Source organism: Cibotium barometz, chromosome 15, assembly GCF_041138505.1.
Source record: "Cibotium barometz isolate CiBa-2024 chromosome 15, ASM4113850v1, whole genome shotgun sequence".
NCBI classification, from domain to species: Eukaryota; Viridiplantae; Streptophyta; class Polypodiopsida; order Cyatheales; family Cibotiaceae; genus Cibotium; species Cibotium barometz.
Genome location: NC_141060.1, coordinates 4937225 through 4951763, shown reverse-complemented (window position 1 = coordinate 4951763; position 14539 = coordinate 4937225). Strand labels below are relative to the sequence as shown.

At 40.0% G+C, this 14539-nt stretch overlaps 1 protein-coding gene across 1 annotated transcript; it reads right to left on the bottom strand.

Moving 5' to 3' along the window:
• Positions 1–12380: 12380 nt before the first annotated feature.
• LOC147630877 (protein JINGUBANG-like) lies at positions 12381–14061 on the bottom strand. The gene has a single exon (XM_086808964.1). It carries the CDS (start codon positions 13832–13834, stop codon positions 12572–12574), a length of 1263 nt encoding a protein of 420 aa, XP_086665090.1. The 5' UTR covers positions 13835–14061; the 3' UTR covers positions 12381–12571.
• Positions 14062–14539: the final 478 nt, after the last annotated feature.

Sequence of the window (14539 nt, the reverse complement as noted above, 5' to 3'; positions counted from 1 at the left end):
CATTGTTTTAAACAATAAAGCATTACAAAAGCAATGTTCTGAATAGATAAGTTTATTGCATATGGAAAATACATTGTCACCGTATACATGGTCACATCATATATCTTCTAGTGCCTCCAATTCATGTGGGGCTGCAACATCTTTACAAATGATCTGATGCTCTCTTCTTTTACTTAGCTTCCGACCATCGAGCTTGAAGCAAAATTGATCTGGAGGATTCTGAATAGCTACTTCTAATTCCTTCCTAACATATTCGAGAGTCCAATTCTCTTCCACTTCCAATGTCAAAGATGGGTGACCCTGTCGAATCATAACTATATCTATCAAGCAAGAGTGGCTGCCATCTCTTGTATCTTGGTCCATGCTTTCCCAGTTGTTGTTGATCCATCGCCACCTTCTATAAGTAAATGACATGCACAGATGTTGCCTGGCAATATAGTATCTGATTCCAAAATATCATTAGGATAATTTTCCGAGTATAATCAAATAAGCGTTGTAACTGTTTCACAAAAATACATTTTAATGTTTTAACACTCACCGAAATGCAATGTCGGAGGTGTTAAATCGACATTCGATCAAATCATCTCCCTTTGATGATTTCACTCTCCAACTTTGTCAAACAAATGATCAAGCCAGGCTTCATCTACATCTTTGCACACAAAAGTTGTTCTAGTTTTTCTCAATTGTTTACAATCAGAAAATAAATGAACAAAGCATGCAATTGGAACAAACATACTTAAGTGCACATTTCTTGCACCAATGCTAGGCTTCATAGCACATTTAATATCATTAAACATTTTGGTCCTGTATGACTCTATCACTTCTGTGTCAAGCAATGGCCACTCCGGACTATCAAGTGCGGGCAACGGAATACGTTCCAACTTTCCATGTCGACTTGATTGAGTGGGCAAGGTATAAAATGAGTCATAGAAATATGTTCTACTTCTTGCGAGATCACTTGGTGCACGACCTTCATATTGAAGTTCCCCCACCTCACCATGTACGACATTCAAGAACCCCGTCAAGCATTGTGCAGGCTCCCACTCCTGAAGGTTGGATGGGTACAAATCTGTGCAAGGCAGAAAAATGTATATCAATCACCTTATTTGCAACATTGAAATACAAAACACAAGCACTTACAATGTGGTCTGTGTCTTGGAAGTCCTTCCAATGGTCCCACGTTGATCTCTTTTTGCATGAATACATGCTGGATCAACACTTCTTTGACAGTTTTCCCTCCTGGTGCCATCTTAAAGTCAAGGATCCTTCCTTTCCAATGTTTGGCCAAGTCTTCAGATGCCTTTCCCTTCACTCGGTAGTGGCCTTGTTTTCCTGGCTGCATAGTGACCCAAGAGTACTTCCTGTATACTTGGGGAATCCATTCTTCGTTCTCGTCTTTTATGTTATAAAACACAACAGATGAGATACTGCTCCTTGCTCGTTTCAGTCCACTTTCGGGTGCCATGATAGAATAACAGACGTATGAGAAAGAAGAAGTAGCAGAAAGTGGATGACTGGGCTAACCGCTTTTGTGGATCAAGGAGGGAGGATGAAATGAGGGACGGTGTGTTCCTTTTGGGCGCCAAAGATGTTTCAAGATTCAAAAGTGGAACCAAGTTGAGGGAATAACCGGGAGAATGTGTATCTATCTATTCCAAGCATTCAAGCTTCATTAGTTCTAGGGGTGGTGGAAAGAATTTTTTAGTGCTCCACGTCTAACACAGGAATGTGGAAAACATTCTTTTATTGTGTTAGTTTCTGACAAAAAAACGGTTTTAAATATTTTAAGACAAGGTGATGGTTTTTTTTAATATTTCATGAAGATAAGAGTTTCTCCACGTTTTGGGTGGGTTTGTACAGAGGTCCCACCACCGGTGAATCTCGTTCGTAGATTACATGTCACTCAATCTATGTGTCTATTATTATATTATTGTTGAAACAGCCCTCTTTTGAGTCCAGAATTTTCCTAATGATAGACTACTTCTCTTTTTCCTAAGGGAGCATGGTGTAGCCATGTAAAATGGCGAAGGGGTTCAAATCCCCTGCTCTCTCTTAGGTTGGAGATGGCGAAATTTCTTTGTTTACAAGACATGCTTTTGGAGGTGATTACCTTGCATGCTACTTTTTAACTTTACTCATTTGATATGAAATTATCATGAATAGATATCTATTTGCAGATATTTCATGCAATTATAGAAGCATTCGATGTTCAAGATTTTAGAGGATTGGGTGGATGCTTTAAACTTATGTTGATTCCAAATGTGACTCAAGTTTAAAGGTATGATTCTTGAAACATTTACACCACTTAAAGTTATTTTTTTAAAGTTTCATGTTTTGGGTTTGTTATTGCTTTCAAGAGAAGCATTTTCCATCTACTAGTCTCCGATTAGTTTGGTTAGCAAAACTTGCTACTTGTTTTCTAGCAAAGTATAAATTTGTAGTATGTAAAACTTGTTCAAATTTACCCAAGAAGGTCTTTGGCCGGCTCGTGTAGATATGAAGAGGATATGAATTGCTCATTTTTTTGGAAACCGGTTCACTCATTAGAGAGGAGGATTTCAACATAGCTCAATTTATAAAATTTCCCGAACACTGGAGCCAACCCCCCCTCCCGCCCCCCACAAATTATGAAGGCTAGCCCCTACTTTTTAAACCCCACATTTGTATTAATGAGGAAGATAAGCCTAGTCGCCCCCTACTTTTGGAGGAGAATAAATGTGCACACTGCTCTCTTCCCATTGGTCCATTGCTAATGAGGGTTATTAGCAATGTAGCAAAGGGCCCAAAAGATGTCCAAAGGCTTTCTAATGTGCTGGATCTTAGTATAGTACCTAGGCTATGAACAACTTTTTGTACCTCAAGCATGAAGGGGTCTTCCACCACCCTCTTGCGATATTTTTTGATATATTTCATACATTTAAGGCGAAGACATAAACACTCACTCTCAAAAATGACAAAGGGATTAGGGATGGAGGGGAATCGCCAAAGTTGAATAGTTTTTCTTGTTGAAACACTAGAGGACTCGACTACTAGCATTACAAGAAAGAAGGAAGGTTTTGTGGCTTTTGTGGAGAATCCAATAGGGACTAGACCATTGGTAAAAGTGTGGACATGTAAATATGTGTTAGAGAGACTCCCCCCCAAGGGATTCACCTACTGAACTCATGATGATAGCCTGTATGCAACTTGGGTACCATGTATCCTGGAGCCAATTCTCATTTGTTTGGGAGAATGAAAGATGGGAGTTGCTGTGCAAATTACTGAATTGCAACAAGTATGATGTGGAGTAGGTAGAGGGTCCTAATTCCCTCTTTTTGTGATGATGTAAAAAGGACTCTTATATGCTGTAATTTAGAAGTTTAATATTATAAATATTCTCCCCATTGAAAAAAGAAGGTTTTTTTTATTATTGAATGTCAATCGCTAACACTAAGGCAATGAAAATGTGAATAATTTTGGGGCCAACAATGTCAAGATCAATTCAATTATAAGGTCAATGATTAACAAACGTTTAAAAAGTTAGTAACTTGATGAGGTTAGGTAAAGGTTTTTCTACTTGATTAGCCATGAATATCAAGTAAAGCACGAGGAGCCCACACCAACTTGGTTCCAATACCTAGCGCCACATGGGAAACTTCTCGTATCCCCCCGGTGAAGGCCCTGGTGGTGGCGGCGGCGGCGGCGGCTGAGCGGCGGCGTATGGAGGCGGGGTGGGCGCGTGCATTGTATTTTTGTATTGGATCGCAAGCGTGTACTCAAAAATGAGAGAGCAATATGAAGACTACCCATCGGTCCCACCGTGTGACCTCTCGCCAGAAAAAAGAACGTGTCACCGAGACTCCAAAAGACAAAAGCTTTTTGTAAGGCCAACATTTGTCACTTAATCCCACCGTGTGACCTCTCGCCAGAAAAAGAACGTGTCACCGAGACTCCATAAGACACTTCTTCTCAAAAGCTTTTTGTAAGGCCAACATTTGTCACTTAATCCCACCCCTTAGGACATGGGAGTCCACTTCTTCAAAAGGTCCTGTCTTTATTCATATACACCCATGCCCACATATCTACCATCTTACTATTTGTCCCACCTGTAAATATGAAAGTAAGATCCTCATCCATCTCTGAGATATATTGATCAGTAAGATCCTCATCCATCTCTAAGATTTTTTCACGTGCTCAAAAACTTTAGCTGCCATTTATAAGTAGTGTAAAAGTAAGACCGTGAATTTGTTCCATTTCATCTATCTCTAATATAGCTTGACAACTGCAACGTGTTTGTATAACATCTTTTCTATATGAACTCAAAAACTTGCAAATCAACTAAATCATCCAGATTTTAAGTCAAAACACTTTGTTTTCCATGCTTTTTGCTTTTCTTGCAAGGTTGGAGGGGGTGGGATTGGAATATGTAAAACAACACATGCATTTTTTAAACCTCTTTTCTATAAATACTCAAAGACTTACAAATCAACTGAACCATCAACATTTAAAGCAAAAACATGCTTTTTGTTCGTGGGGTAGGGAAGGGGGTGGAATATGTAAAATAACACGGTGCATTCAATAAAGGGAGAAGTTACATAGAATCTATGTTACATAAGGCGTTTTCTAATTCACAAAGCAAAAATTTTAACATAGGAGGAGTACTTTTATCATCTCAAAATTTATAAATGGGGTTACGTAAGGGGTTTTCTAATTAAAAAGTAAAAATTTTCACATAGGAGTACTTTTATCATCTCAAATTTAATATCACTTACTTATTGCACTTGCATGGTCCAACAATTCAACTCAATAATGCCCTCAACAATGCCCTCACTCTTTAGCTTATCCAACAAGAAACTTGTGCCTCTCTTGAAGGCAAACATGTACTTTTACTGACATCAACAACAACAAGGTTCTACAATTAATGTGCAATAAGCACTTACACATTATGCATTAAGCACCAATAACATGTGAACGTGCTTAAGTTTGTGGTGGCCAAGATGATCTTACAAAGTAAGCATCAAAGAGGCCTTTTCCAATGATGTCAAGATTAGAGGATCTCATGATCTCTTGCCTTCTATGAGCCCTTCATGTTGTTGGCTGTACTTGGTGGGTTATTGCACTTACACATTATGCATTAAAAACCAATAACATATGAACGTGCTTAATTTTGTGGTGGCCAAGATGATCTTACAAAGTAAGCATCAAAGAGGCCTTTTCCAATCATGTCAAGATTAAAGGATCTCATGATCTCTTGCCTTCTATGAGCCCTTCGTGTTGTTGGCTATACTTGGTGGGTTCTTTCTCTCTCTTAGCCAAAGTCTTCTTCCAGTCGCACTTGTGTACTTGTGAGGGCCTTGGCTTGCCTTCTTTCACAACCTCCCAAATATTTCTCTTTCCATGGTGTAACAATGGTGAGCCATGGGCATAATAAGGGGCCATGTACATTCTGGGGATGGGCATAATAAGTGGCCATGTACATTCTAGTTTAGGTGATGGTATAATTCTACGCATGGGCATAGGTTGATAAATGAGGGCCAAGTATATAAGCTAATTATTGGGCCTAATCAAAGGTTGATCATTATACTAATCATTTTACTAATACATATCCATGGAACCCTGGCTATGTAGAAGTAGGCTTCTTTCTTCTATCTTGTGTCCCCTCAAGCTCTGATGGGACCTCCTCTCTTGCATTGATATCAAAGCTCTTCGTTTTGTCCCTTTTCTTGCTCAAAACTTTAGAAAAAACCTCAAGGACAAGATTTTTATAATTTCCCTATTTTTTGAAATTTTCATGATGCCTTTTCTATTCCAAACCCTAGATCTACTCAAGCACATCTAAGCTTTGTTAAGTCTTATGAATCTTGTGAGCCTTGTAGGCTTAGTTAAGGTTTTTTTGGTTATGTTCTTACCAACTACATTAGGCAATAACTAGGCAATAGAGAATGCTCATGGAGGCAGTAGCACAAGCCTTAGGAGACAACACCCGTTTGGCGCATATCAGAGAGATGGCAATACGGTTAAAGCTGGAATGCCAATAGCAACATGCAACATTTTCTTAGAGTACATCGCCTTAGGACATTTTGGAGGTCATTCATAGGGCCTTTTGGTAGAGAGAGAAAAAGGAGTGCATCCAATCAGGAAGAACGTAACGTTACATTGAAAAATAGGTTATTTCGTTTTTCTAAATCCAAAAACTCTTCTTTTTCACCTCAAAATGTACTCTACTTACACTTGATAGTCACTTTTCACACCACACCCGAATGCATTAAACACACCTACACTTTTGTAGGGAGGAAAACTTCTATTCCTATCCATATATTAAATACCCGTATCTTTGCAGAGGAGGGAAAATTCCCTCCATCATCTCAAACTTCCTCTTGGGCTTAAACAATTTCTCGCACTCTTTTCATTTCCTCTACCTTCTGCTACACTCCATTTTCTGAAGCTTCAGCCTTCTCTGTACTCCATTTCTTCTTGAAACGATGGGTAGAAAATCTCGTTTAATATCATCCTGATTTTTCCCCACTAATGCCATCATAGATGATTCAATTCCTAGGGCAAGGAGAGCAAGATCATCAGTGTTTGCTATACTTGAATCCAACTCTCTCAATGCACAAAATTAGTGGACTGAAATGCTAATCACCAAGGGCACCTGGGTCCTTATGTAGTCAAGGAAGAGAAGAAAGACAAGCAACAAGAATACCTTTAGGGCATCATGGAAAGGAAGAGTAAAAGACTTCAAGATAGAGGCTGGAAGGACAACCATCAAGGAAGTCCTAGTGCAGCATATATATATGCATAATGAGCTTATGCTTGAGAGTCCGAATGATATAAATTTGCCCTCGTATAAACCAAACTATAAGTTAATCTATTGCTTGTCAATCTTTCATTTTCTCATAATGGTCTCATGAACTGTGTAAACTGTCCACATCTATGGTCGCAAATGTCTATCCCTCATCATATGAGGAGTGGGAGCCAGTTCGGTGCATCATTGGAATTATGAATGTGATTCATGCACACATTGGTCGGCTACAATATGAGGGAAGGAGCAATAAAAGCCTTGTAGATACAGGAATCTTTTTCTATGATCATTTCTACCGTCTACTAAACAAGCAACACAATCGTGGCTTCTTGGAAGAGCTACCTTTGCAAGCTGAGTGGAACTACATGGATTGGCATATCCCAGACCCCTCAGTAATGGAGTCAGCAAAGAGTAAGCTCTTGCATTCTAACACACACACACACACACACACACAGACACGCACACACGTGCGGTTTGGCGCATGAAAGCGAACTTGCGTTAGACATGCAAGCACCATATCACCCCAAATTGCAAAAATACCTCTCTCTCTCTCTCTCTCTCTCTCTCTCTCTCTCTCTCTCTCTCTCTCTCTCTCTCTCTCTCTCTCTCGTGTAACACTTTGGAGATGGTTTTTGTCAAATCTAAGAAGAAATTCAATCAAAATGCTCCAAAATGAACCTAATGTGATCGCATGCTTGGAAAGGCTACATTGGGGACTTTCTAACAACCCATCAACCTCCCGATTTCAACAACACTTTGGTGGTCGAATTCCCAAAATTTAGCTACATGGGGGTTCTAGACAAAGCGTAAAAGTGAGATTAAAAATAAATCAACTATATTATTGTGTTCCCCATTCCATTACCTTTCCAGCAAGCTAAAAACATCTCAAATCGTCCAATTTGGTATTGTAGGTTCAAAAAAACAGAGAGTACATGGAGCTTCATTTGTGGAAGATCGTTACATATTTGTGAAGTTTATCTCAAGAGCTCCTAAGGAGATCACTACAATGTGTGTGGAAAAATTGCATATTTTCCATGCTAAAAGGTAGACCCCAACTTTTCCATCACTTGGGAAAGAGGCAATGGAAAATGTGGACAATACACGAGGAGACAATGCCAATTCAAATGCTTAAAGTGAGGCAACATATATGTACAATTTCAAGTGAATGTCGTTGGTGGTGGATGTCAATGAAAACATTGCAAATATGCCTAATTCTCAAATGAGTTATGAGATGCAATATGTGGTAATGATGTTTAGACCCATGATGTACAATTTTTCCAATTTACAAAAGATTATGTTGGAGAATTTCCAACTCAATCAAAGCGAGATACTTAAGAAGATCAAAGGTGAACTTTTTGCACTTGGGGAAACGATTGAGAGGAGTACTCATGTTGAAGAGAGGAGGAAATTACACATTGGTGGGTCTTCAAAACAACCTAATAATGTGTAGAAACTTACATTCAACCAATACCACCATGCTTATGGATGATTATGAAGAGAAATATGCCATTAAATACTCACATGCAAGCAGGCAAGCATACATAAGAGCTCACATAAGTAAGCAAACAAGCAAGCAATAGCAAAAAATAGTAGATAGAGAAGAAGAGCACTCTATTGAATCAGCATAAAAAAGAATGAGTCATGAGAGTTACATTTTAGGTTTTGTAGGTGATCTCTAGGGTAAACACTCTTGGGTGGCCAAAGTTAAAAAAGTCTGGTCCTTGGGCTCATTTGACCACTCTAGCTAGTGTAAACACCTATTATAAAGATAGCACCCTCCACCTAAAATCCCGGGGTACGCCTTTAACATACAAGTGGCAAGCACACACGTAAAATATACAAAACATGGTTTTCAAGTGAATTTTGCACATTTCGGTGCCTATGGTGCAAAGGTGGTAAAAATGATATGGTGGCTGACATCGACACCATAGAGGTCTCCGGTAAGGGTTAACATACCCCCTTCTTGATGTAGATTCCGTCTTCAGAATATGTTGATGAAGATGCACGAGGATCATGTTGGATGCATGTTGGTGTGTTGGATGCATGTTGGAGGTCTTGAAAGGTTTGCAAGGCGCCGCATCAAGTAATGCATTGTAAAGCACTTTACCATAAGGGCTACCGGCAATTGAATGGATTTTCGTAGAGGTACTATGTGCTCCTCTCACTACTATAGGATGACCCATTTTCGACGCCTAGTATTGATGGTTTCCGCACCGTCGAAAGATAAACGTCAAAATTCGACATCGAAATGACCATCGAAGCGAAGCGTCGAAAACAACGTAAAAATAAGGGTCAAAATAAGCATCGAAAAGGGCGTCAAAATCTTTTTTTTTTAATTATTTTGTACTTCTTAAAAAAATAAGTGTGCAGAAAAAGACAACATTGTCAAAAACCAAGTATTTCTTGGTAAATAAAATTGAAATAAGATATTATAGCTCATCATCGACTCTTTTATCCTCAACTAGATCCATGGCTCCGAATACATCTATTTCCAGAAATACCTCTCCATCTGCATCTTCGTCAATAGGTGTAGCCTCCGTATCGTCCTCTTCTATTTCAAGCATTAGAGGTGGTTGTGTTGAAAGTTGTTCTTCTATTTCTTCTTCGAATTTTGGATTAGTTGTTGTGTTTTCTTCTGGTTGAAGTGCTAGTAACTATTGAATTGCTATACCTTCATTTGATCCTTCTTCTAGTTGTTCAACTGGATCAATATCTGTTTCTTGTGTTTCTTGAGTGGGTTCTTAAACCTCTACTTCATTTAAAATTTCCATATCTTCAAATATTTTTTTACTGTGTGGATCGATTTGGATTACAAACAACCACCTATGATCTCTTGGGTCCACCTTGAAGACAACCTGCTCACAATGCTCTGGTATAGCACAAATGTGTCCCTTTGGTTTTTCCATATCTTTGTGGAGTCTACTTGAACAAATCCGCTCTTATCTGTACACATGGTTGCTTGTGGCCACACAGTAAGTAGATGTTGTAAGTGCTCTACTGGAAATACGTCCCATTTTGGGGAATGCTTGTGCAAATTCTTCGACGTCAGGTGACTTGGTACTTGCAACGATTGCATGGGCATAACGTTTTCTCCTCTAAATTGACAAAATTTGAAACGTTCATAGCACTCACGGGCTCCATGTATGTTGAATACGCATGTGAATTTGGGTCCAAATAAGGGGGAGGTGGAGCTTCTTTTATACTTCATGCATGGCCTAGTCAATATATTCTTGTTTTTTATGGAAAGGTGTCAGGCTCCCAAAAAATTCAAAATTTGAATGTGAAAGGAAATTTTAAAAATGAACTTAAGCGGCTGTTGAAACAGGTGTCGATATAACTGTCTCGAAAATATTATTTATCGACACACACTTTGACACGTATTATCGACGGTTATATTAATGCCTAGATTGATACTGATTTCGACGACTATTTTGACACTGGGATTTTTAACAGAATCCCGGTGCCTCACTATTAGCATTTTCAAAAACTAGTAATTGTTTGCCCTTTTCAAAAAATTGAAGGTTCTCTTCTCTCCCTTTCCCCATCCCTTTCTTGTTTTAGTTTTCGGGAATGTGCGTCTCTAATATGCACCTCCTAATTGTGTCCTCTCCCTTTGCTCATCCCTTTTTTGGCATGCCTTCCCAAGCTCTTTATGATATCCTTCTTTACTCTTATCTTGTCTCTTAGTTAAAATTCAAGGGTCTTTAAGTGTTCAATATTGCCTTCAACAAATATTGGCCATAAATATTCCATTAAACCTTCATTCTCTCAACCATCTTTACTATCGACACGACTAATTAAGTGATTCCAAATGGCACCTGCCACATCTCTAAATATGGGCATGGGATCTAAGAGAAGATGTATAAGCAAGAATTTCTAATAGGGGAGTTTATGAGAGGTAGAGAGCCTTTTCATTCCAGATGGAAGCTGGTTTCCATTCAATCGTCACCATGATGATAGGCCTTCAAAGATGGTGGTTTTCAACCAATGTTGTTACTTGGTAAGGGATGGCCTTCTAGAAGGTACCAAGTATGGACCTGACATACCATCTTTTGAAGATGTTTAGAGCATCATGAATCCAAACATTGTCCACATGTTGGACATGCATGATAACCACTAGTTAATAAACCTACATATAAGAACCATCTTGGGAGGCGATTTAAAACCAATTGAAATTGAATAGGCATGCATGGTCCACAACAATATATTAGCCTTTGATGTTCACTATCTTGTTGATTTCTACAAGATATCAAGACATGCCTTGCCACAAAGCTTGAAGCTCTTTTATTAATTATGCCACATATACATCCATGTTCTTAAACTTATCATTAGGGGGAGGTGAAGGTATACTAGGGGTAGTGGCCTACATTTAATTTTACTTGCCTATGATAGATTTGAAGGATACACATTGGAGGAGAATTCATATCATTATGCATGGTTTCCTATAAAAGCAAAAAAACTTGCCCTTTTTCTAGCTTCACATAAGGTTTCTAAGCGTAAAGATGAAAGATAGTATATTGGAAGACCCATTCAACAATTAGAGTTTCCAAGCTTATGGCAATGAGCTCTTTTGGCATCGTTTCTGAAATTTATTCATCCATAACTATTTGAACTTGTTATGGAATGCATCATTTGGGACAGTGAAATGTATGAAAATATATATTTAGAAGTTCTATATCTTTGTACATAATGACATATATGCATTTATTGAATTTATCTTGGACTCCAATGATTTATATTGCTTGGTGTTGTACATGTTGAAATGTATGCATTTATTAAATTTCTTTAAGGCTTTATTTACTTTTAGCACCTTCAAGTCCACCAACTTTTGTATTATGTATTATAATCGCAGGCTATGCATTCCCAATGATGAGGGAACCAAGGACCAAATTCTGAATGAAGCCCATGACAGCCTTATAGCAGGACATCCAGGTTTCATCAAAACCCACATGTCTGTAAAGAAAAGCTTCTTTTGGCCTGGTCTGAAAAAGGATGTACTGAATCATGTACGTCAATGTTTGACATGCCAGAAAGTCAAAGCTAAAAGAGTAAAAATGCCTGGGAAGTTACATCCATTGGACATCCCCCAGATGAAGTGGGAATGTATCAGTATGAACTTTATTACTGGATTTATACCTTCAGTGCAATCAGGTTACAACTCCATTTTCGTGGTAGTTGACAGACTAACCAAAGTTGCTATGTTAGTGATGACCTGGATAAAAATGTCAACGTACAAGCTATAAGTTTCAAGGTACCCATGATTTCTTAAGAGGAAATAAGATGCTTTATTGAGCCTTTTCTTTTATGCCACTATTACTTTCTGTATGTATGCTACACAGCTTAAAGGAAATTTAGATTTCAAAAAGGTTAACACTGTGAAATAAACTTTTTGTGGCCCTTAAAGAGGACACTTTTATGTCCCCATTCCAAACTAGTGTGTTTTGTGAGTGCTTTATTGTTGTTTCCTATTCCTCCAACTTTGATACTTGTACTTGTGTACATATTCTTTGGTTAATAGAATTTAATCTATAATTCTTTACAAAGAAGAGAAAGAGGAAAGGCCACCTTTAGAACAACAAATGAAAATTACTCCTTAAAAGAATCTTTGATCAACGCGCATTATACCTTCCTTGGATTGCTTACAGTATGGGAAAAAGTCTAATGTATGGGAGCTTAGACCTTGTGGATAAGGGTATACAACATAAGCATCCATATAATTCTAATTAGAGAATCAACATAGTTTCAATTAGTCAATTAACACCTCTCTTGGAAGTAGAAACTACGGATTAGTTATTGAGGCTTTTTGTTGATAATTTGGTTTTCCAGATGGCTTAAAGTGAGGTGTATTCTCCACACTTTGATATCGTGATCCAAGCTTCCACTATACAAAGAGAAGGTGTCCATATTGGTCGCCTCCGGGGATGCTGAAACACTCAGGCATTTCACAGGTCCTGTATGGCCCTGGAGCACGGCTATGCAAGTATGAAGCCGCCCGGCCATTTTGTGCCACACCCGAATGGTCTTGTCGGCAGAGCCGCTGCAAAGGGTGCATCCGACGGAGACCAAGCAGAGAACTGATTGACGATGGCCACGCAAGGCGCCCGCGAGGGTGGCGTGTTGGGCGCTGTGTTCTCTCTCCCACACCACGATGGCCTTGTCGCAGGCACCGGAGTAGAGTAGGGAGCTGTCCGGACTGAGCGCGAGGGCGTTCACGGCCGACCGGTGGGCCTCTAGTGTGGAAACGAGGTAGTGCTTCTTGTGAAATTGCCTCGCCCACACCTTGATTTTGGAGTCTGCAGATCCGGTGTAGAGGAAGCCGTCATGCGAGATGGCGAGAGTGTTGATGGCGTCGTCGTGGGCTTTGAAGGACTCGATGCATTTGAAGTCCCGTAGCCTCCACACCTTGACGCTTCTATCCCACGACGCCGAGTACAAGAAACCCTCTTTCTGGTCTACCGCCAGAGCCGAAATGGCGTCTACGTGCTCGATCCACAGCTTCGTATGGTGTCGCCTTACCTCCACGTAACCACCCGGCAGCACGGACCTCGTCATGCAGTCCCACACCGTCGGCATGGCTGCCACCAGCTTGTGGTCGCCACCGGCAAACGGACAAGATCTCTCATTGTCCGGCCTTGCCCACACACGAATATGAAGATCTTCGTGTGAGGTAAACACCCTATCACCTGCAACAAGAAGAGCTCTCACAGGCCCTTGTTTCGCTCCGAAGGAGTTGTAGTTACCAGCTTGCCCACTATCTAGATCTTGATCCTTCGACCAAACCTTCATAGGATGGGCGCTAGACGAAGCGGTATAGTAATAATTGTCACCAGGCGACGACACGCAAGACACGTGGTCTCCGAGCTTTCCTAGCGTTCTGATGCAGCAACAGTCGGCCGCAATCACGCCTCCATTTATCTTGCTTGTATGGTCTGAGTCAAAGCTGAGCCCAAGAGAGGGAAGAGAGGACAAGCTGCTGCACTGGGAGAGGAGCAAGGTGGAGTCATGAGAAACAGGGCGGCTTAGAGTCATTATATGGGAGTCGTTGATACTCATTCGAACTTTCTGTGCTGAGATCCGGGGAGTACTAGGAGATGCGTGAGAGGGTAGTACTAGGGGCTCATAAGAGGGAGCTGGCTACTAATGTGTTTCTGTACTAGTGTATGTGAGGCAGCTAGAAGGTGAAATATATACTACCACGAGGGATAATTGCACAGAGTCGATCAATCAGAGGGAATGGATTTGCTAGTGCAAGCATTTAAGTAAACCAATAGAAAACTGTAGAAAGCAATCGGGGGGGGGGGGGTGGTGGGAGGGACTAATGAGGCAAATCAACTGAGCATCGGGAAATTAGGATTAGGAGCGTGGAGCTAGTATGCAGTTTCTAAGAGCTGGTGGCGCCTATGTATATATTATAGAGGCGGCACGTACGTTACGTTATAATCGTACAGCTCATCCAGCAACGAATACCTTATCCAGCGAAAAGTGAGTACGGGGGCAACAGCTAATATTCTTCAAAGTGTGAACGTACCACCTGCTGGGGCAAGCACTCGGAGGAAATTTTTTTAAAACAAAAATTAGTGGAGTTGTGCGTTATCGGTCATGACCATGGCAATTCCTTCGACCAAGACATCTAACTGTGTTAATTGTGCCATGGTGTTTCCCAACAAGGTAAAAATGGCATAGTTGAGAAATGGCTCACAAGTTGTGTCCTAACAAAAATGTGTATCTTTTTGTTGTATTTAATGCAATAGTCGTGGA